Source organism: Ictidomys tridecemlineatus, chromosome 6, assembly GCF_052094955.1.
Source record: "Ictidomys tridecemlineatus isolate mIctTri1 chromosome 6, mIctTri1.hap1, whole genome shotgun sequence".
Classification (NCBI taxonomy): Eukaryota; Metazoa; Chordata; class Mammalia; order Rodentia; family Sciuridae; genus Ictidomys; species Ictidomys tridecemlineatus.
The window spans coordinates 14,446,302-14,469,625 of NC_135482.1; the positions used below are offsets into that span (position 1 = coordinate 14,446,302).

The following is a 23,324-nucleotide window of genomic DNA, read 5'->3' on the forward strand; positions in this document are numbered from 1 at the left end:
TATGTAAATGAGGCAAAACAACAAGCACATTTCAGAAATCAATCTCAGAAGCCACAGCAGAAACCAGCGTAGCTAGATTCCTGCAATTAGGATTACTTTGGTTCCTACCCATTTCCTAGCCTGATTCCTCTGATTAAATGGATTCTATGAGGTATTCCACACACCCCAAAAAACTCCTCCACTGCTTCAGTCACCCAGAGTCTATTTCTATTGTTCACATGTGTTCCTGTATGAGTGCATATGTGTATGACAACTTATGCTAGTCCCTGGGCTCCCCATTTTTCCAAGTGCTGTACCCACTGTGCACTTGGTCTGTTGTGCTTTTTCCTTTCTTGACTTCTTGGCAAATTTCTATGTAGCCTACATGTTTTAGCACAAGAATTATCTTCTCCACAAAACATAGTTTGATGATCATTAGCGCTAATAATGTTTATTCTATAAATGTTATTGTATTTTTACTAGATTAGAAACTTCTTCAGGACAGCATTTGTCTATGCATCTCTGTATGAAAGCTGGGATACTTCTTGGCACATAGCAGAGGCTCAACAGGAATCTGTTAGCCGAATGGTGCTGGCTGGCTGACTGAATGAATGAACATGACTTGATATTTGCATGGCTCTGGCAGTGAGCATGAGAATCTCGATAGAACAACTATAATTAATATCCCACCCCCAGGCTACCCAAAAGTAGTTAGAAAAGAGAGACACTGGCTATTTTGAAATAATTTTTAATGTTTTCAAATTTAGTGAGTACACACAGTATACGTTTTAGCAAGAATGAAAATGTGTGTATTGGTGTTTAATAAAATTTACACTACAAAACAAGATGATGTCAGAAAAATCTCAAAAGTAGAAGTAAACATTTAAGTAAAACTAAGTAAACAATATGCTAAGGGATATGATTTTAAAATACTAGTAAAGGTAGTTGCCTAAATCCAGACTTGAGACACTGAGATTTACTTTGCCATGTTAAAAAAAAAAGAAAAAAATCAGAATGCCCTTCATTTTATATACATTTTTTAAAATGTTTGCACATTGTTTTCCTGCAGACAACTGCAGTATAATCAAGTATATAAATGAGTTATCAGCTGGATTCCAATCTGACAATAAAAATATACACTACTGTTAAGCATTCAGTTCACCTCAGAAAGCGACAACAACAAAACATCACACTATGTATGCATTACATTTCTACTGATAGACCTACCCAGCCACCCATGCCCCAAAATAAGCCTAGTTGAAAACTACTTCAGCTTCAGAGAAAATGAAAACCGAAGTCTCCAGCACCTTATGGTTTCTAAGCACAGGGAAACATGGTAGAGGGGAGTGAGGGAGAACAAAATGGGCAAGTCCATGATGTGCTCTTCAGTAAAGTCCACTTGTGCACAGCTGCTTTAACACACAGAATGTCTGACTTGTGTATGGGGCATTGTGGGGAAAAAATGATATTCAGAATTTCATAAAATTTTGGCAGATTCTTCAAAATTCAAAGATTGGAGATAATTTATTCACACAATCATTTCCTAGAACTTCATAAAATAATGAAAATAACACCATAATGGTGGAGAATGTGGCAAGTAAAAGGAGGTTGGGAGAGAGGAATATTCATTTTACTTCCTCTTCTCACCAAATTACTAATTTTATGGGTCCCTGGAAAACAAACAAACAAAAAATCCAAAATGTATTTTAGCAATTAAAGCACTTTATAGACTGAGTACTTACTTTAACACACTAAAGGGAGTATGTAATTCCAGCATAAGCCAACTTTTCTAAAATCCCAGCGACAACCAGAGCCCATCTGTATAAGTTCTGATTAGTGCTCCAAAATGGCAAATAATAATGCTACTTAAAAGAGCACCATGGTTATAAGAAGGTAAGGATTTATTCAGCACAAAAGGCATTTGCCAGTTAAATTATAATGGTGAAGAAATTCAAAGTTCACCTGTTTCTGAACTTCATGGAGAATGGGATCTCATTTTATTATTATTAATTTTCCTTCTTTTTATAAGGAAACCAATTCAAATCATCCCTGATTTACATAAAAATATTAAAATCTTATATAAACCTGTCTATGGCCTGAGAAATTTAAGGAAATTCACTAAGAGATTTGTGCTAAAACTGTTTCTCTCAGAGAGCAGGTTAATTTTTAAGAAGACATCAACCTCTAAAATAAATTTTTTTAAGGAAAGGATTTGTTTCTATTTTCACTAAATAAGAATGATTTTATCTAAAAGTTTATACATAGCATTAAAATGCATTTAATAAATTTAACTTCTAAATAAATACTGACAATTGGTATCACAAAATATGGTTTGGTACATTTGGTGAATGTGAGGACTTACCATTAAGTTTCTATTATACATTAATAAAAATGAAATTATACACTTCATATACAATTATGCGTTACTTCACTTCATTTATTCAGAACATCAGTTGCCTTGAATATTCTCACAACTTTCAAACCCTTTAAAAAGTTGTACCAAAATTAAAAATCATTAGATTTGATAGTGACAAATGAGAAAAACAACTCCTTATCAGCTGAATGAATAAGTCATATAAAAACGCTTAGGAAAACAAGTATTATATAGGTAACATAATTAATTACAAATTGCTTTTTGTTCATTACAAATGTCTGTTTTAAACTTGAAGGTGATGCAAAAGTAAGGTTTATGTGATATGTGTGTCTTCTGTAACGCTGACATTACCAGATTACATATGCTTGGGCTAACACTGCACCACAGACAGTACTAAGAATGTGCCATATCTATAATGCCATTGATGGTTATGGACTGGGTACCAAAGTGCTGGATTTCCCATCTCTGTCTCCAATGTCAGTTGTCTTCAGTTGGTTGGAGATGAAGCATTCACCTTCCCCACAGCTTCCTCAATAAAGAGCAGCTTCCGAAGTATATTTGCATAAAATGGTCCATACACTTGTTTGTTGAGATTCACGATGTTTGCATATTGACAGCCTAATGCTTCTAGCTCTTGCTGAATGATAGTAAGGCCTCCTGGCACAGGAGGCATGCATTTTTGAGAGCTTGGAAGACAAAGTAGGCTTTTCATGTATAGTTGGATTCGTTTATCTGAAGGGAAAAAAAAAAAAAGATATCTTCATCTGTCCCATTATTTAAGAACACAATTTGGGGGGAAGGGGAATGGAGGACTGAACCCAGGGCCTGGAAAATGCTAGGCAAGTACTCTATTACTAAACTACATACCCAGCCCTTTATTTATTTTGAGACAGCATATCATTAAGTTGCCCAGGCTAGCCTCCAACTTGAGATCCTCCAGCCTCAGCCTCCCAAATAGGGGATAACAGGCATGTGCTAAATAACATAATTTTAAAAACAAGTAACTGTAGTAAGTTGATTGCAATAATGCTCCCAATTCTTTACCCATTTTTGCAGCCAGATGGTATTAAAATTCCTCCAATCAAGGGATAGAATATGTTTCCCCATCCCTCGAACCTAGACTGGCCTATGACTTGCTTTGCCTAGGCCTCAAGAGGGACCATTTATGCCCACTCTCTCCACCTATCATTGCCATGTGACAAGGCTGAGCTTTCAGAGGATGAGATCAAGTAGAGAGAAAACTAGTTGTTCCATCTGAGACTATCCTAGATCAGCCTGGAGCCATCAACTCCCGAACACCTGAGAGAGTCCAGCAATGACCAGCAGGACTACCAACCTGAGACACAGCTGAACACAGATGCATGAATGCTCCAACAAGACCAGAAGAACTACCCAACTGCCCCCATAGACTTCTGGATAGTAATAATGCTTTTATTTTATTTTTTAAGCTATGGAGTTTGAGGGTAACTTGTTATTCAGCAATAGTTGACTAAATTAAAAAAAAAAAAACATTGAGCACTTGTGGGGAATCTTTTACAAAAAAACAATCCTTAATGGCCACAATTTATGCAGTTACATAAACTGAGGCTTAGCTTGTTAACTGGTTCTGCCAGCATGGCCCTCTCTATGATTTTTGGTTTTGTTCTTTGTTTGTTTGGTTTGGTTTATTTTTAAAAAATAGAAGTAACTTAAAAACAGGGAGTTTCACAATGATATCCAAATTTTTGTTTCTTCATGAAAAATATAGAGCTCTATCACATTTAAGGGTCCAATTTACCACATGGCAAGGGTGACCACACACCTAGGTTTTCCCAAGACAGTCCAAGTTTACACCTGTTGTTGCAGTATAATTAAAAACAGCACTCTCAAAAGTTGTCCTTGTTTGGACAATAAATCATACAGTCATCTTGCACAAGGTGACTGAAGCACTGAAGAAGAGCCACCCCAATGAGCAGTGCAGTTTGCCACCTTCCGATTGATGTAATGCTCCAGTTGTTTCCAGTCTGAAACAACTGCATGAAAGCATGCAAATGCATACATTCATCAGGCTGCAGCCATACTGGACAACTAGTACAAAGCAAACTAGGCCTGCTACAGCTCATGTGACTGCAAGGACTCTCTCTGTTTACTAAAAATACACTGCATCAAATATGGACAACTGTGACATTAATGAAGCTCTTTATCTTCAATACTTCTCCCCTAAATCACATGTTCCAGTCAGATCCAACCTACACCTCAAACTTTCCAACATCCAAGTATTAGAATTGTTCTCTTAACAAAATGCCCTTTTATCTCATCTCATCTCCACTCAGAGTCAGAACATCCCTCCATCCCTCCAAAGTTACCTCCTTGCGGTGGCTTTCCCTATGTTTACTATCACTATCATGCCATAACACTGCCAGGTAAGCATGTTTCTCTTTCCTGCTTTAGACCTGGCGCCACTGAGGGTGAGGGCTATGTCTCTTTTATCTTTATATTCCTGGTCTGGCATGAAGCAGATACATCAAAAATGCTCAATGAACTTCAGTGGGAATGGAATGAAAAAGGTTGATGAAGATAAATACCAAACTGAAAACAACAGAGCCAGGGATGAAAGGGACTGGCAAAGGCAGTCGCAAATAACTTAAGTCTTATCTGTGACGTTTCAAGAAAAATAGATTATTCACGTATCACTTGGACAATTGAAAATTACTTTTTAAAAAGTGCAGAAGGCTACAGGCATGCAAATAATCTACACAACAGATAGTCCATAAATAATTTTATAATCCATAAATAATTTTACCTGGCTTTTGTTCACATTTGAAAATAAATTGGTTTGAAAGAAAATTCCCTTTCTAATGATCATTTCAAAAGGTTAAGAACAAAGTGGGAAGTACAATCCCTTTGGAAAATGAATAGCACATCAACTAAGCACACAGGAGATAGACTATGGACACTCTGAACAGGGAGGAAACCCGTGGTTAATGAAGTTGAACCTTCCTTATATGCCAAGGATCTCTCTAAGTGCTTAATTTACTCTAGCCCAAATGCATTCAGGAAACGCAGAATTAACTGTGTACTAAGTTTCCCTTTAGACTGGTTGCTTGACTCTCATAGGTTTCATCACAGATATTGTCTAAACATTTTCTTGCATGAAGGTTTAAAAAATGAAGTCCTTTCAAAATTGCTATTACACCAAAAGTGATTCTGTTTCCTCAGTTTTAAGGAGAAGATTAAAGTGACAGGAGCATTTGTCCAGTTAGGAGCAGTTAGAATCCCTGCCAAAGGCGTGTCCTTGGCTTCGAAGCCAAAGGAGAGATACTCCAGTGAGTCACTCAAGTTGCTAGGCCAACAATATTCTGAGTGAGGTTAAAAAATGCTTTCAATTTGCAAAAGGAAAGGAAAGTTGACTGGGGAGAGCTCAGTAGACCAAAGTTGCTTTCCTGGATTTTAAAAGGCATCTCGTGCCACCTTTCCCTCTCCCTTCTGACACTGCCAGGACTTTTCTCATCAATGCAAAAACACAGGGCCCATAGTGACACTCTAGCCACTCGGCCAACTGCAGCAGGGCTCTAGCTCTGACTGAGGTGCCAGTCAGAGCAGTTAGGAATATGAGCTCTGGAGTCAGACAGGCTAAGTTAGAATCACAACTCTGCCCTAGCTAACTATGGGACCCTAGAGGAGAGTTACTTAACCTCTCTAGGTCTCCCAAACGTTCACCCATTCTACAAGTACTTAATCAAATGTCATCTACGGACTCAGCATTTTACAGGGATACAGCCAGGAAGAAACATCTACTCTGTTCTCATTTGCTGCTAGTGGGGATCTAGCAGCATGTGGCAGAGACTAGACAGTGTTTAAGTCCCCATTCTACTCCTCTCCTCCTAGGAACACAATCTCCAGGATTTACACTATTCAGCTGGAGACTACATACTGTGAGGTCAGATGCAAATCAGCAGAGGCAGGTACACAGGTGAGAACTGTCACAGGTGTCTGTGTCACTATTATAAACTGACCCCTCTAAGCAGCAGCTTCTCCTGACACCCCAAATGTTGTAGTGCTGCTCTTTCCTGGGAGCAGGGTTGAATGAAGCCTTGAGCCACCCAAGTAGTTTTGTACAGACTGATCCCCAGCATTCCATGTCCCCAGAGTGAAGATGAGAAAAACCACTTGAGAACCTCAAAAATAAAATATGTCTGTCTTCATAGGGTACTCAGTGTTGTTGTAACTAGAAAACTTGCAAGTTAATACTAGAATGTCAGTATATTTTAATTCTACACTCCTCCTCCTCCTAGTGTTTCTTCTTCAACTTCTGCAGCAGGCACCTGCTTTTTACCTCACACGAGCCTCTTCCCCTTCTCAAGGTCATAGTGCCCTAATTTTATTTAGGAAACTATTTCTTCCCTTTTCTCATCAGATATTACAGGTAAAGCAGACTGTTCCTAGATTCAGAAACTGAGCACATGACTCAAGTTTAAGTTTCTCCCCCACAACCTAGAGTTAGGCCAACTGGAGTCAACAAAATTCAGTGCTGGGGTCATTGTTTGAGCTAACAGAGAAGCAGACTCCTTGTTTTTGCTTGACTTAACCGTAGACAGAGTAGGCTGAAGAGGAAGCCATCTTGCTGTCATGAGAAGAGCTATAGGTAGAAGGCGGCAGAGTGGGGAGGTGAAGCTGGGAAGCTAGTGAACTCTGATTAAACTGAACTGCTGGTCTTTTCAGTTATGTGAGAAAAAAAAATGTTCTCTTTGCTTCAAGTAGTTTCAAAGTTTAGATTCTTTGTCACAGGTAGCAGAAAAAGGCCTAACAATCTGCACTTCCTCAACTCACCAACATGGCTTGACACTAAGACATTGTCCTGGCCAACAAGTACAAAAAGAGGTCACCTGACACACTTCCCAGATTCCCAGTCTTTTTGCATTTTGTCCCTCCTGACCAAGAAGGATGCCTCAGTTCCCTTAGGGTGGCTCACAGCAGAATCAACATCTACTTTCTATGAACATATTGCTATCTGGTTTGAATTGTGTATTGGTATATTATTTTAATGTTACTAGCAGCATTGTATCACTTTCTTCATAACATCTATTGGCTGGATAAAGACAGTAGGCCCTGAAACACCCCCACTCACCCCACTATACAAGATGCAGTGAATCCCGATCTTTGAAAATATTAATATTTATTTATATTTTTAAAATTTATCCTCCAAAGCCAATATAAATTGAATATTCTCTATCTAAAATATTTAGAGTCAGCTGTGTTTCAGACATTACATTTTTTTTGGATTTGGGAATATTTGTATGGATTTTACTGGATGAACATTCTTGATTTGAAAATATAAAATCTAAAATGCTCCAGAACTGAAACTTTTGTTAATGTGCTTAAGACTAAAATATGACTGACCTTTAAAATTAGTCAAAAACAGCAAGTTAAAGCAAATTGGAACAGAAGCAGAAACCAATTTTTTAAAAAATGAGCAACTCACCAATCAAGGACCAGATAGAATTGTCCTCCTCTTGAATGCTTGAAAATTGACCTATGAGATTAGCTTGAACCTCAGCGTTTAAAGTGGGTAAACCTCTCTCTGTCAGGGTCTTGTTAACCTCAACACAAGTCTGAACACCGATGGAATTCAGGGCTTCCTTCAAGTTAAATGTCCTACAAAAATAAAATGATACCCCTTTAGGGAAAGTTTTTGTTCTTCAGTTTTTTTTTTTTTTTAAATATACCAACTTATTTCAGATGTCTACCAATTTTTTCTTATACCAACAATAATTACTTCTAGAATAAACTTAGAAAGTAGTAACTCCTTTCAACCACTAACTCTCCCAATATACCAGAATTTTTTTTTAAAGAGAGAGAGACAGGAGAGAGAAAGAGAAATTTTTTTTAATCTTTATTTTTTTAGTTTTCGGCGGACACAACTTCTTTGTTTGTATGTGGTGCTGAGGACCGAACCCGGGCCGCACGCATGCCAGGCGAGCATGCTACCGCTTGAGCCACATCCCCAGCCCAATATACCAGAATTTAAAATGCATAAAACCACTCAGTTGTGTACAGTGTCTTTTTTTTTTTTTTAAAGAGAGAGTGTGTGTGTGTGGGGGAGAGAGAGAGAGAGAGAGAGAGAGAGAGAGAGAGAGAGAGAGAGAGAGAGAGAGAGAGAGAGAATTTTTAATATTTATTTTTTAGTTCTCGGCGGACACAACATCTTTGTTGGTATGTGGTGCTGAGGATCAAACCGGGCCGCCCGCATGCCAGGCGAGCGCACTACCGCTTGAGCCACATCCCCAGCCCTGTGTACAGTGTCTTAATAGTATGGACCAAAATATGTAGTCCCTGAAATAAGTCTGCAACTCTATTTACATATAGGTTATCAGAAAGGGACAGAAAATACAAATTTACTTCTTGAAATAAACATGTTGTTCTAAGTGGATCCATTCATACATTTCTTTTAAATGTGCTTGGAAAATGAGGCAGAATCAATTCATTTTTCTATGTCTGAGCAGAAAATCTATAACACCAATCAAAAACAATGAAGATATTCACAGGTAAATTACCTAAAACTCTTGACTGATCAAGACCAAAGAAAATAAACTCCTCCCCATTATTACTTTCAAATAATTTATAAGTAACTTCAAGTATACAGAGGGCCCTGAAAATTGTAAAAAGCAATTAAGAAATAGGTTATTTCATAGGTAAGGAGAAAAGGTAGTAAAGGCAGGCATGTATTAGATTCATACTCTTAAGGAATGCTAATTGCAAATTATACTTCACCATACAAAAAAGATCTTTAAGATGACTATTTGAAAAATGGGAATTAAAGGATAAAACAAAGGGGCTGGCGTTGTGGCTCAGTGGTAGAGCGCTTGCCTAGCATGGGCCAGGCACTGGGTTCGATCCTCAGCACTGCATAAAAATAAATAAATAAAATAAATGTATTGTGTCCAACTATAACTAAAAAAAAAACTTTAAAAAAAAAGGATAAGACAAAGACCAATGATAGGAAGCAGCACAATGGAGTGAATTAGAACATAAGTCATGGTGTCATGCAAACCTTGGTACAAATCCTGGTTCTACCAGTGAACTTGCTATATGCCTATATTAGCTTTTTGCAGATTGCTTAGCAAGTGCTCAATGAGAAGAGAAAAAATGATATCATTATTGGCATCATTAACAGCAATAAAAAATAAGTCCTTTATGTTCTGCCTTGACTTGAATCTGTTATACTTCCACATTGGACTTGCCTTTGAGGTTCTTACAACCCTGGGGCAGACTGTGGCAAAAATTTTACTCCTGACTTTTTATCTACTACAAAGCACTGCACTAGCTTTCAATCAGTGAATTCTCATTTTAAATGAAAAATTAAATTGTAGCATAATTCAAGTCTTCCTATTCACAATGAAGGAAAAACTCCTGCTCATTTTTGAGATGCATCATCAAACCAAATATAAATGACATATGACTCTATTAGCTATTGGGACCATCTGCTTTTTCATATTACAGATGTTATTACCCCATCCATAATGAGGATATTGAGAAATGACTGCATTCATTTCTTAATAAAGGAAAATATTAAATTAAACAGCCAGATAAAGCTATAAACAGGATGGTTTAACAACTAAACAATTATTAATAGCCTACCCTCATCAAGCACAATATATGCTAGATACCTATACTAAGTGCTTTATAAATCATCTTTTAAAAAGTTTTAGTTATGGTACAACACCAGGATACACCTAGACATAATCAAAAAAGCATGGACCCCAACCCACTGTGATTCAGTCTTCAGCACTTCCCATCTCCCCCATTCCCACCCCCTCCCTCCATTCTGCTGATCCCTCTTCAATACATTTACAGCTTATTTATTATTTTTTAAAATTAGTGTCCTATGGATACACCAGGACCCACGTGCCACAACCATGCACAGACATACAAAAGTTGGGTCAGGGGCTGGGGTTGGGTTCAGTGGTGGAGCCCTTGCCTCGCACTAGGTTTGATCCTTAGAACCACATTAAAAAAAAGTTTGGTCAGACTCATTCCACTGCTCTTCCCTTTTCTGGACCCTTCTTCTTCTCCCCCCTCCCCTTATCTCAGATTAGCTTCCACATATCAGAGAAAACAATGAATCACCTTAAGTTCTCACAATTTCAAGGTAAGTACAATTATTGTTCTCCTTTTACATAGAAAGAAAGGCTCAGAGTGGATTCAGGAATTTATTCACACATACTGAACAGGACCCTAACAGAGATGGGATTTAAACACTGGTCTGCCTGACCTGAAAGCCTGTCCTCCTGGTAACCAGGTTCTATATTCTCCACTTTAATAAGCAAGTAGCACTGGATGTTCAGTAAACTTAAAAATAAATATTTCTGAAAAGCAATGGGTTACTCAGAGTGAGAAAATGTTAACACCAGGTGTGAAATCAGAGGATGTGTTTTTTTTTTTTCTTTTTCCTTTTCCAATTATAGAGCCTGGTTCCTGGAATGTGAAATAAATGAACATGGCAGGTTCATGCAGAATCAGCAGAAAGGACAGAGCTTTGAGACAATCAGACCAGGGCTCAAGCCTTGGATTTCCCTTTTCTATTTGTGTAGCACAAGGCAAATTCTATTCTTTCTCTAATTTTCAGCTCGAAATGGGAAGTTTGGATCCTATAACCATTCAGGTTCCTATTGTAGAATTTTATCAGGTAATTTATGTGTTCTTTGAGTATCGAGTGGAAGGCTTGGTACATAAAGAGGACATGTCCCTGAAAACACCTGGAAGGCAAACCAGCAGGAGGAGCTGACCCACATAAGACCCACAAAAACATCTGGTCATTTGATGAAAGTAGGAATTTTCTGACTTGAATAGGATTTCAATGCAATGACCTACATGCAAAATCTAAATGGAATTCTTTCATTCAGTGGAAGTATCCTATTGGAAATAAATTTACCAAAAACAAAACATTGTCTAGACTTCAGTCACATCTTTGAAGGACAGAATTGTCCCCACTTCTAAAGACTTCATAGCAGGTTGGATTGGTGAACTCAGTAAAAATATCACTGCAGAAAAACAATGGAATAAGAAAAATTGAACCTGCTGAGACCTCTTTGATAGGACTCTTCTGAACATGGGGCTCAAAGGATTTCTGTTTTTTGTTTTTGCCACAGTACTCTCAAAATACTACCATGTGAAGTAGCAGCACTACACTCATCCTGGAAAACACCTTTCCTGCCTATGAAAGGACATTTAAAACTTAAGAGATATTAAAAGGAATCGTAGAAAGAGAAGGTATAAGATAAGCTTCTCTAAAGCACAGTCCTGAATATCACATCCAGATGTCCAGGGTTATTCTTGGTTCTCTGAAACACATGCACAAGAGCCTTAATATAAGAGCAAACAGATACAAACACTTGGAACTTACTGTTTGTTCATGCCTTCAAGTAGAACAGCTGAAATCCTTTTTAACCTGTTTGTAAGCTCAGGGAAGCCTTCTGTAACAGCCCCCACCATATTCTTGGTAATTAGGGACAGGCAGGCAATAATTTTCAATTGATTCAGCTTTTCTGTCAGTTCCTGAAGTCGTGCTCCATCTGTCACAAGTGTCTGTATATTTATTTGAAATGTAAAAATGAAAAGGCAACACAATACCATTAAAACATAAAATAAGCAATGTCATATCCAAACTCCCATTTTTATCTGATTTCAGTAAAGTCATTAAACCACATACAACAAAGACAAGTCAATTCAAAGTTAGAACTTAAGAATTAAAATACTGGAAAACTTTAGGGAAGAAAAAAATTTACTTACCTCTGGTAAGTCTTTTTTCTGATAATCCCACTTTAACAGTTTCAAGTAACTATTATTTAGCACCACTGTAGGACTCAAGCTTGGTTTGGAGCTATTTTCAGCCCCAGGAGTTAAAGCAGACTCAGAAAGAGAAAGTAATTCTTCATTTACAGATTCTTTTATCCATTCTGTAGTTTGATCAAGAGCACCTAAGAATAAAAAGGCCAGAATTTGTCCCATAGCCGACTGACCCTTCATTGGTATATTCCACATGACAGATGCCATGTTAGGTAATAAGCATGAATAGAAAGTCACAATCACCTCCCTAGTCCAGATGGGGAGACAGACCTGTAAGCTAACAATTAATTATAACAGGATGTGCCGAATGCTAGAGGCACAGAAGGAGAGGAAGAAGCAGAGATTGTCCAGTAGAGGGTCTAAGGAGGAGTTCCATAAGTGACACACGAAGATAAAAAAAGGAGGAGGAAAGGGCTGGCATTCTAGGCAAGAATACTCACACAAAGAGCTGGAAAAGACAGCAGGTGGCACATTCTGCATGCTACCAGCAAATCTGTGTTTCTGGTCCATAATGAACTAAAAGAAAGAGTGGCAGCAGATGGCACTGGATGGATAGTCAGAAATGAGCTCACAAATGACCTTGAGTTTTATGCTGATAAGGTATTTAAACTAATAGCATTAATTATGAAATATTTGGGGGTCCTGGGTATTTCTGAGTGTTTGATAAGAGCTATACTTTTCTTTAAAATGATATTGAGAAATGACTACATTAATTTATTAATAAAGGAACATATTAAATGAAACAGCCAGATTCAATAAATTGATACATGAGAAACACTTAGAACCATTTTGGTATACAGTAAATGTATAGTAAGTTTTAGCAATTATTATATTAACTCACTTAACTCTCCATACATCTTTAGAGAGGGGATTGCCATCTCCACTTGAATTGGTTTTGATGTCTGAAGCTCAGAAGGTCCTAGACAGAGGTTCCTTCCCTGTCATGTAACAGCCACCTCACTACTGAAATTACCTAAGATGGAAGTGATCTCCAGGGCAAAAAAGAATGGGTAGGCTGATTAGTGAATTTTTCAAGACAGGCTTTTTTGGGGAACCTGACTTTATTATTATTTTAAGGACCAGTGAGAGAAGAAGTGGTAAGAAGAGATCAATGACCTTGAGTCTCATGATTAACATACTAATGTGACTTGAAAGAATGTGTACCAATGTCTGATTAGGTTGCCCTTTCACTTTAAACAAATTTATTTATCAAGTTCAATTCCTGTGTATTAAAAATATGTGTCACTGGAGATGAGATTTTGAATTCATTTAATTTTAAGCATATGCCACTTAAAGATTACTGTAGTACAGATTATCATCAGATGCTTAAGAGTTATCATTTTCTAAATATTAGTAGTTTCTATTGACAAATAACTACACCCCACACAACTTGCTCCAAAAGGTGCCTCTGCAAGTGCTTGTTCTGTAGGTGAAGACAGCCCTCTTCAGAGAATGGAAAGAAAGCAAGAAAAGGAAGGCACCTACCATCCACCTTGACTTACTGAAGTACACCACTTCCAAATACAAAACAACCCTCTTGGGCTCAATTGCCAGCAGACTTCCTTATTTACTGAAGCCCCTGGCTCATGAAGATATTTCTTTGATCCATACATTCCAACTCTTCACCTACAACAGGGTGCTTCAATCTTGGAACTACTGACATTTTGGGCTGGATAATTCTTTGCTGTGGAGAACTGTCCATTCCTAGCCCCTACCTACTTGATGCCAGTAGTACTCCATGCCCTCCAAACTCCCTCACCTCCTGACCCCTGGCTAGGTTGGAACAACCAAAAGTATTTCTAGACATGGTTCCATGTCCTATGGGAATGGAGCAAGGAGGGGCTAAATCACTCCTATTTGAAAACCACTGACTTAAGATGACAAGTTGATATTTATTTGTTTTTGTTTATAAGTACATCTTCCAAACAAACCAAACAAAATAAACCAAATAAAATCATACTGAAGGCTATTCCAGATGGCTTAAAGTTTGGAAGCAATATTTCTCTACTGGGCTGTCTGCTTTAGGGAAAAATCCACTTTATTTTATTTTAGATCCAGTTCTAAGGTTTCCCACTAAAAACAAATTGCTTTTTATACCCCAGTTCTTATAAAAATTATACATTTAGTAGAATTTATAAGGTGGTAACTGCTAAGAAGTGCTTACTGAACACAGGTGCAGATTGGGGCGGGTGGGGGAGAGAATAGATTGAAATTCTTTTACAGACCCAGCAATTGAACCAGGATAATTTATGAGTAGCTGCTTGCAGCACTGAAGCCAAACCACCCCCAGAATTTCACAATTCTGTTCTCCACTGGCAAATGTTGTTCTTGGTTTGCTAGTTCTGTTTATAAAGACTTGTAGTCTTTTATTTAAAAGGCATCCAGCAGAGAAAGCAAAAGTGGAAATCATAGTGGATATAATTACAATGTGGCAGTAATAAGCATTTAGGCTGCAAGTTTAATCATTTACAGTTGACACATTTAAAAGCCCATTTAGTTATCTTGAACAAAAGCAACAGTGTGGCTTAGTGGTTCTCAATTTTGGCTGACTTTGGAATCACCCTGGGAGCTTTAAAAAGAAAAATAATGATCCAGGGCATAGCTCCTGGAGATTCTGATTTAATCAGTTTGAGGTGGGGGCTCTAGCATCTGCATTTTAATACACCAGGTGATTCTAACAGAAATCAGACTTGCAAAGGATTGGTAAAGCAGAAAGAGCATATGTTTACAGTAGAGTATCAGCTTTTCTCCCTGGAATCTGCTGAGATTTCATGCCCACAAGCTAGTACACTGACTAATCCATGTGGCTCCAAAAGCAAAGTCAACCCTCAAGGCATTTATAACCTTTTTGAAGGGGACAGGAGTAAGAGCTTTACCATTCATTCACTCAACTATTCAATGATAACTACTGAGCATCTACTATGTGCTGGGTATTGTACCAAGTATTGGGGATTGATAGATTAATAAACATAGCCCCTGTACTCAAGAATTTTCTGGTGGAGTAGAAATGACTCTACAGGTGCATTGACTTAAGTGCCCCAATTTTCAGTTAGAAACATGTAGCCCTCTTATCTATGGCATCTGCTCTTTTTTGTCTAGTAACACCTCACCTTCATTCTTTTGGTACTGATTTTCTTTGAGAAGCCATTTTCCCTCATTCCATGTTTTCCTTTGTGAATATTGATTAAGAGGCCTTGCCAGGATTGGCCTATCTTAGTCAAAAAGTCATAAGTCCATCAAACTCTTCCAGGATTCTGAATGTGACTACAGTGTCAGGGATGGCCTATGTTTGAAGTACATGTTAACATTCTGACAATGAAGTCTCACTTTCCTTTGACTTTACTAGTCTATATTCCTGATGTTCTTTTTGGTTTCTGACATTTTAATTTCTCCTTTGATTCTGTGAACTCCCTTCATTTTTCCATTCATTTCCTTTTTGCTATGTCACCCAGTAAATACAATACAAAACAAAAAACCCCAAAAAAGTAGCAGAAGTAACAGCTTGGTTTAATTTGGACTTAAGAGACCTGGCTTCCAGTTCTAGCTTCAATACTTTCTAGGGGTATGACTGATTTTAAGCATCAGTGTGCTCTTCTTTAAAATGTTCCTAATTGACTTATGTGTCAGGCAAAGACAATCATAATGGATTTTGATATATTTCTGGAAAAGATATTTCTGTCCCATAAGATTTTCTCTTTTCTTTTTCTTTATTTCTTTTGTGTGTGTGTCTGTGTGTGTGTGTGTGTGTGTGTGTGTGTGTGTGTGTGTGTGCATGCATTCTGGGGATCAAAGCCAGGGCTACACTCACTAGGCAAGTATTCTACTAATAAGCTATAGCTCATGAAATAAAATTTATGAAAACATCTTATCAAATATGCTATCTTTCCTAGGGCAAAATAAACTATTTTCCTGGAGTCTGTTCAGAAATTCAGTGTACTTATCAGTATTAATTTTCCAAATTTATAAACATATAAGAATAATGTGTGCACAAATATACAACATTACTTCTGTCCTATGTGAATTTGTGAGGCTCTTATTTTGATATTAGGGCACAGGGCTAACTTTTGGCAGAGTGACTTGGGGATATAATTTACAGCTGACAGATACTTTGCTTCCTGCGCTCTTGAATTCTCCAGCTGGACAAAAATGATACATATGCATAGATGGAATTACTCTATTTGTAAATCTGTGGAAATAGCAAAGTCTATGTGAAAGGTGCAAATGAATTATGGGTCACTAGACCTAGGTTTTAAGGAGAGTTGTAATTAATTTGAGATAAACAAAATGATAATTCAACCCCATATTAAGAAATCTGCCCAAGATTCCAAGCTATTTTGATTCAAGACATAGGCAAATTTGCACACATGTGTACATACATAGACATAAAAATGAAGCTCATCACTAAACCTCAGGAAATTACTGCCAAGAAGATAAGAGTTTAGGTTTCAGATTCAGGTTTTATGTAGGGTTCTATTTCTCCTAATACTTTTCCCATAGGAACTAAAATAACACAGTTCTTGAAGTCACATAATTTTTGTTATAAAATGATATTTAGAATCTAGTCCCATCTGCCAGCTGAAACCAGAGATCCCTCTGTAATATTCCCACAGACAGTATCTTGTTTGAAGAGAGGCAGAATCCCAGAGGGTCGACATGCACATGCTTTGAGGAAGGAACATGTCTGGATTATCCAGGCTCTATCACCTACTAGCAATCACCTGGTACAAGTATTTTAACCTCAATTTCCTCATTTGTTAATGAGGGTGATGATAGTACCAACACTTCATAGGACGGTTGTGCGGCTTGAATGAGCTGATGAAGTGTTTGGCACATGTAAGGACTTGGCATGCTCGAAGAGCTCAATAAGGTGTTAATTAGTACTGACTGTTACTAGCAATAGCAGGGGCCCATTTTAAAGTTAAAACAGCTCCAACTCTCAGGAAGGTCAAAAACAGCTGTCTGCTGCTGTCATTATACCTAATTAAAATACATTAATTAATTTAAAAAATACAGCAATCTGCTATGTGCCTTCTATAGATCCTAGTCTGCTCCACAGGGCTTAAACAAAATCTCTGATGGCATCCAAGGGGAGGATGGTGCCATGGTCCAAAGGGTCAAGCAGAACATGCCCAACTTTGCCACTGTTCCCAACATGGCCCTCCATATGTGCACTTCCCTGGGTGCATCTCTTCTGCTTTATTTCCATACAATTCTTTGTTGACCACTGAGTGAGAAAAGCTTACCCCCATGAGGATATGGGGTGGGGAAGGACAGATCACTTTATTCAGCCTTCGACTGATACACACTAAATAACAGAGGCCAGAGACAAAGGTTTGTCAATGAGCAGTTAATCAACATCTTGGCAGCTGTGCAACATCTGGCACCTCAACCTTCTCACCAGGGGATAACAGTACCTACCTTACAAGGTAAATGGTAATGGTGAGAATCTAATGAGATCATACTTTCTCTACTTCCATTTTTCCCTGGCCCCTCTTTTTAATTCTCATTTTAATGCCCATAAGTCCTCTGAAACTGCTCCCATCAAGGTTATCAACAATTTTCTTCAATATTTAGTCATACCCAATGGCCAAACCTTTGCACCTGTCACATCCAATCATTCTGGACTATTTAGCAGCCCCCTGCCCCATCCCACTTCTCCAAACACCACTTTGTTCATTTGTCTTATAGGATATGTCACCTCCTCCTGAACTGCACACTACCTCTGTGGCTATTCCTTCATAGTCTCCTCATCTCACCCTCTGGATACTAGAGTGCCAGGTCAGTCCCCTCCATGACCACACACCCTCCACAGTCTCACCCCATATAATAATAGTGGTAAGTGCATAGAATGTGGAGACAGATATCTGGAGGATTCCACTTCCATACCTTACAAGCAATTTTAACCTTTTCATGTCTCAATTTCACATCCACAAAACAGTGGATAACTTTGTATGCTGTTATAAAATTTAAATTAGTTAATACAGGCAAAGTGCTTAGAATATGACAAGAACTGTTCATTTCCATACCTTTATACATCATAAGTATACTGATCACTACCAAATGAATATCCATGATTCCCAGCACCCTCCTGAAATCTATTCTCTTACATCTAAATGACTACCTGATAGCTCCACACTAATGTCAAACAAGATTTCAAAGTTCATATATAAAAAAGTGAACTCTTGATTCCACATGATATCCCAACTTTCTCTCATCCAATATCCCCAACCTCACTAAAATGCATCACTATTTACCCAGCAGCTCAGGCCAATGAGTCATCCTCTATTCCTCTATCTTCTCTCATTCAACTTTCAGCAAATATTACTATTTCTGCCTTCAAATATACCTGGAATCTGACCCCTTCACACTACTTCCACCACTACAACCTGGAATAAGACATCATCATTCCTGTCAAATACTTGAATTGGTATCTTTGTTCTTATACAATTTATTCCCTACCCAGGAACCAGAGTATTCTTCAAAAACAAAAATCAGATGTTGGTCCCCTGCTCAAAAACCTCTCACTGAACTTGGAATAAAATCTAAACTTCTCTCATTACTAACATGGCTCTCTGTTGCCTGCATCTCCCACAACACTCTCCTTACCTACTCCAGCCACAATATTTACTTTGGCATCATTTTATTTATAGTTCTCTATGGCTAGAATGTTTTTCCCCCAGGTCTTCACACATTGTTTCCTCATCTCTTTGTGAACTCTTCTCAAATGTTATTTTCTAAAAAGGCAAAACTTCTCCATTCCATCAAAAAACACTACCCACCCTCATTCCTGCCCTGTTACTATCTGTCTCCTAATAACACATTTGAAAATATATGTTTACTTGTCGTGCCTATTAGCATGTCAGCTCCGTGGGGACTGTGACTGTTTTGTTCACGGTGGTAACCCCATGGCACAGAAATAATGTCCAGAACACAGCAGGTGTTCAGTAAACACTTCTTGAATGAATGAAAAAATAAACAGGGCTTAGCATAGTTTCTAGGACAGAGTGAACAACTGTAAGTTTGTGATGTCAATTTCAGAAGGTATCAAAATGACTGAAAGCAAGGCCAAAATAGTGACATTATGCAGAGTGTCAAAAATTAAAGTATCTCTGGGTTCGACCCCCAGTTACAAGAAAGACAAAAACCAAACAAACAAAAAAGAATCCCACCAAAAAAAAAAACATAAGATTAAAAAAATTTAAAGTATCTTATTTTCACCCAAATTTAATATAAATACATGTTTTATCATACTTACTTGGAGTTTCTTCTAAAATTTCTTGAAACTTGGTTCTTTCGTATTCTACCAACTGGCGTTGAAGGTGTGGTCTGATACTTTTAATTGTAAAATTGACCATGTCCATTTTCATGAGGTCCAGGACATGAAATATCTGTCTAAAAATATTAAAATTTAAAACAGTTAAAGAGGTGAATAAGAAGTGAAACTGAATTTTACCAGCTATTATCAATGTGTCATAGTCTGCAAAAGATATGGTTCTGAAGTTCCAATCACTGTTTGTCAATGTCACTTTTCATAGAATTCATACATGTATATTCCAAATACTTCTTCCACAGGTCTCAAGAGTATTTACTATAGCAGATATAATACCTCCAGCTGATCCATTAAAGCCAGTCATAAACAGAGAGAAAGAGAGAAAGACAATAAGAAGCATCAACAATTAGCCTTAACAATAATATAAAAAAAATTCAAGAAGGAATTTTCATTTGAAAGTCCTTGAAATTTTAAGGAGCCTGAACATAGTGTGCATGGTTTATATTTCTAAGGAAATAAGAAAAAATAAATCAATCAATAAAGTAAAAAAGGGGCAGGGCAGTGAGGCACCATGGGAAATTATTTCTTAAAAATGTTAGGCAGCCCTGTGCTGAATCCACCCTTGCAACTGAGCAGATTTATGGCCATGAAAAAGTCACTCAATGTCACTTGGTCCAAGTTTCCTTAAGGCTAAAAGAGGAGGACTTCAACCTTGGAGGGGTATTATTAACAATCAACGAGATAATGAGGGTAAAGTGCAGGGGGCAGTGGCACATAGTAGGTGCTCAATAAATGATCAAGATGAACACCATATATTTAGCATTTAATATACAGTAAGATATCTGGAAGCAAGGATCCCACAATCTGCCAGAATGGAACATAACTAAGAATAAAATATATAAAAACCTAATTTATAGATAAGGAAAGTGTTGCATTGAGAGACTGTCAACTTGACCAAAGTCACAAAGTGAGTTACCTGCCACATACAAACCTATTTCCTTTTCCTACCTTTCTAAAACAATTACATAAAACTCAATTCCCAATGTGGGAACATAATAAATATATACATTTTAAAAAGGAAGAAAAGTTCCCATTAGTGGGAAAAAGTATTACAGACTCTTCTTTTCTCTTAAATCAAGTTACTGTCTACACAGCTAGCTGAAATTCTAGAAATTTAATGTGCACCTCACTTCCTCAGGAAAACTACAGCAAAGATGGCTACCTGACCATAAGGGTCCATGTTATCTCTCTACAGAGAGGTACCTCTTTTTCTGGCTGCAAAAAGTGTTTCCAGAGAGCAGTTGCCTTTCCCAGGTCCCTTTCAATCTAGGTGGGACCATAAGACTAGCCATAGCCAAAGAATGTGTCACTTCAGGGCTAAGGTGTTTTTACATTGGGTCTGTTTTCCCCATGTCTCTTTCTATTCCCCAGGTGAATTGAGAGGATCCTGAAAACCTTGGTGGAAAAAGCACAGAAGGAGCCTGGGTCCCCAAATAGCATGTGGAAGGCTACCCAACCAAGAGCTCCTGAATTGAATTTTCATTTGACATAAGTGAGAACAAACTTTTATTGGCTAAATCACTGAGAATTCAGGGTTTAGGTGTTTAGCAGCTAGTGACCCTTAGGAATAAAGATGACTTCCTAGATCCTTTATTAGATCAAGTCCTTCTGCTGGAGGCTCCATAAGACCCTCTATTTCTCTTCCATACCACTTACCACAACTATAATTCACTGTTCAAGCCCTGTCTCCCTTTTAAACCATAAACTCCCTGGTATCAGGAATCATATCTATCTTTTTATCACAGCATCCCCAAGGCCCACAAATGCCAACCAATAACCCTGTCAGATCATTCTGTCTGAAAACTACACACACAGTAAACAACTGGCCTACTCCCTGTTAATGTGGTTTTCTTATAGGGTCAAGAATTCCTTTGGAAGATTGGGATGTAGTTCAGTGATAGTGTGCTTACCTATTACATGTGAGAGCCTAGGTTTGATTCCCAGCACTGACAAAAAAAGAATTCCTTAGAAAGACCAGTTATTATTCTGTGTCCCCCAATACCCACATTCTCTTCTGAAGAAACTCAGAGATACTATAAGAAAATTCAAGTGCTAACCTCAGCATCTCCACAATGTTACCAGTGGCCTTTAACTCTCTGATATCATCATCTCGCACGGGAGCACACAGCTTTCCCATTGTACTGATGACATAGTTGGCCAGGCCTGGGATGTCAACAGCACTGTGCTCGGCCTGTTGTCTAATGAGGTCTGTATCCAAAACTTCACAGATTTGGTTGCGAAGCCGGTTCCCACCAGGAGTAAGAAAAGAGAGAAGAATCTACACAGAGAAAGCAAGAAAAATTAATAGGGTCATTACATGAATAAAGGTTGTCACTTTTCACTTTTGTGTCTAAATGGTCAAGCTCCTTGTCCTTATTATAATGTCCCTGATGCCACAGATAGTGCCTTTGCCTGGGAAACATACTAGCATCTCAACTCTAAGAAGAAATCTCTACCTTCTGAATCAAAGGCTCTCACTGTAGGAAATGACTGATTCTATCAGAATGAAAACAACTGGCAAAGAAGCTGTATTGCTAAGAGCCCTTCAAAAAAGACTATGGAGGGGCTGGGGATGTGGCTCAAGTGGTAGAGCGCTCGTCTGGCGTGCGTGCGGCCCGGGTTCAATCCTCAGCACTACATACGAACAACGATGTTGTGTCCGCCAATAACTAAAAAGTAAATATTAAAAAAAAATTATCTCTCTCTCTCTCCCTCTATCATTTTCTCTTTAAAAAAAAAAAGACTATGGAAGGGCTGGGGTTGTGGCTCAGTGGTACAGTGCTTGCTTGCTAGCATGTGCAAGGCCCAGGGTTTGATTCTCAACACCACATAAAAATAAAGAAATAAAATAGAGGTATTATGTCCAACTACAACTAAAAAATAAATATTTTTTTTAAAAAAAATAGTACATAAAAGAAGCACAAATAAGTTGTAGATTATGGCTCCAGAAGAACCCTTGAGAAAGAGTAGATGAAAACACCTGAGTGGCCCATTAAGTATCTTTTTCATATAAAATATTATCTATTAGAAAAACAAACTGTTTACTGAGTCTCCACTACACAGTGGACACTGTGCTTACACACACAGCACATGTCGGGAGCACAGGCTCTAAGCCACAGTGCCCAATTCAATCCCTCGGATCCCTCAAAGCTTTGGGACCCTGGGTGAATTATAAAACTTGGTTTCTTTACATAAAATTATAGGAGTAACTACCTCAAAGAGTTACAGTAAAAATAAATGAAAAATTTAGTGCATGATATGAAGCAAGGGCCTTATAAAAGTTAGCTCATTTATTCTTGTAACTACCCTGTTAGCACTCAGGAAACTGAGACTTAGAGCCCATACTAAATTAACCTACCTAACTCCAAAGGCTGTTCTCTAGCCAACGCTCTGTGCTCCGCAATGCCCTGGTATCTCTACTGCCCTGTTTTCCCAGCCTCCATCCCACTTCAGAAAGTGCAGGGGAAAACTCTTACTAGTGATGGAGCTCAGTTTTTCAAAAAGTGTGGCCAATACCAAAGGATATGAAATGGTCTTTGCAGGGGGATGGGGTGGGTAATTGCTATAGACAAAATGTGTGTGTCCTCCTCCCCCCAAATTCATATGTTGAAATTCCCAATAAATGATATTGGAGTGAAACTGTGGGAGGTGATAAGGACATAAGGATGAAGTTATCACGAATGCAAAGACCCTATAGAGCTCCTTTCCTTTGTACCATGTGAGGACACAGCAAGAATGTATCCTCTATGAAACAGAAAGCAGGCCCTCACAAGACACCAAATCTGCTGGAGACTAATCATAAGATTTCTCAGCCTG

The 23,324-nt window shown here is 38.1% G+C and overlaps 1 protein-coding gene across 3 annotated transcripts in view; it reads right to left on the reverse strand.

Annotated features, from left to right (window-relative positions):
* Nucleotides 1-711: 711 nt before the first annotated feature.
* Nucleotides 712-23,324, reverse strand: part of Tcp11l2 (t-complex 11 like 2) — a 39,051-nt gene continuing 16,438 nt past the window's right edge. For all 3 annotated transcript variants that reach the window (XM_005322331.5, XM_078052897.1, XM_078052898.1), the window contains 6 exons: nucleotides 21,566-21,786; nucleotides 19,434-19,570; nucleotides 12,122-12,309; nucleotides 11,736-11,917; nucleotides 7,815-7,987; nucleotides 712-3,085 (listed from right to left, as the gene is read on the reverse strand). In XM_005322331.5, the coding sequence (XP_005322388.1) occupies nucleotides 2,841-3,085; nucleotides 7,815-7,987; nucleotides 11,736-11,917; nucleotides 12,122-12,309; nucleotides 19,434-19,570; nucleotides 21,566-21,786 (1,146 nt within the window). In that variant the 3' untranslated portion in view covers nucleotides 712-2,840. The remainder of the gene's footprint in view (nucleotides 3,086-7,814; nucleotides 7,988-11,735; nucleotides 11,918-12,121; nucleotides 12,310-19,433; nucleotides 19,571-21,565; nucleotides 21,787-23,324) is intronic.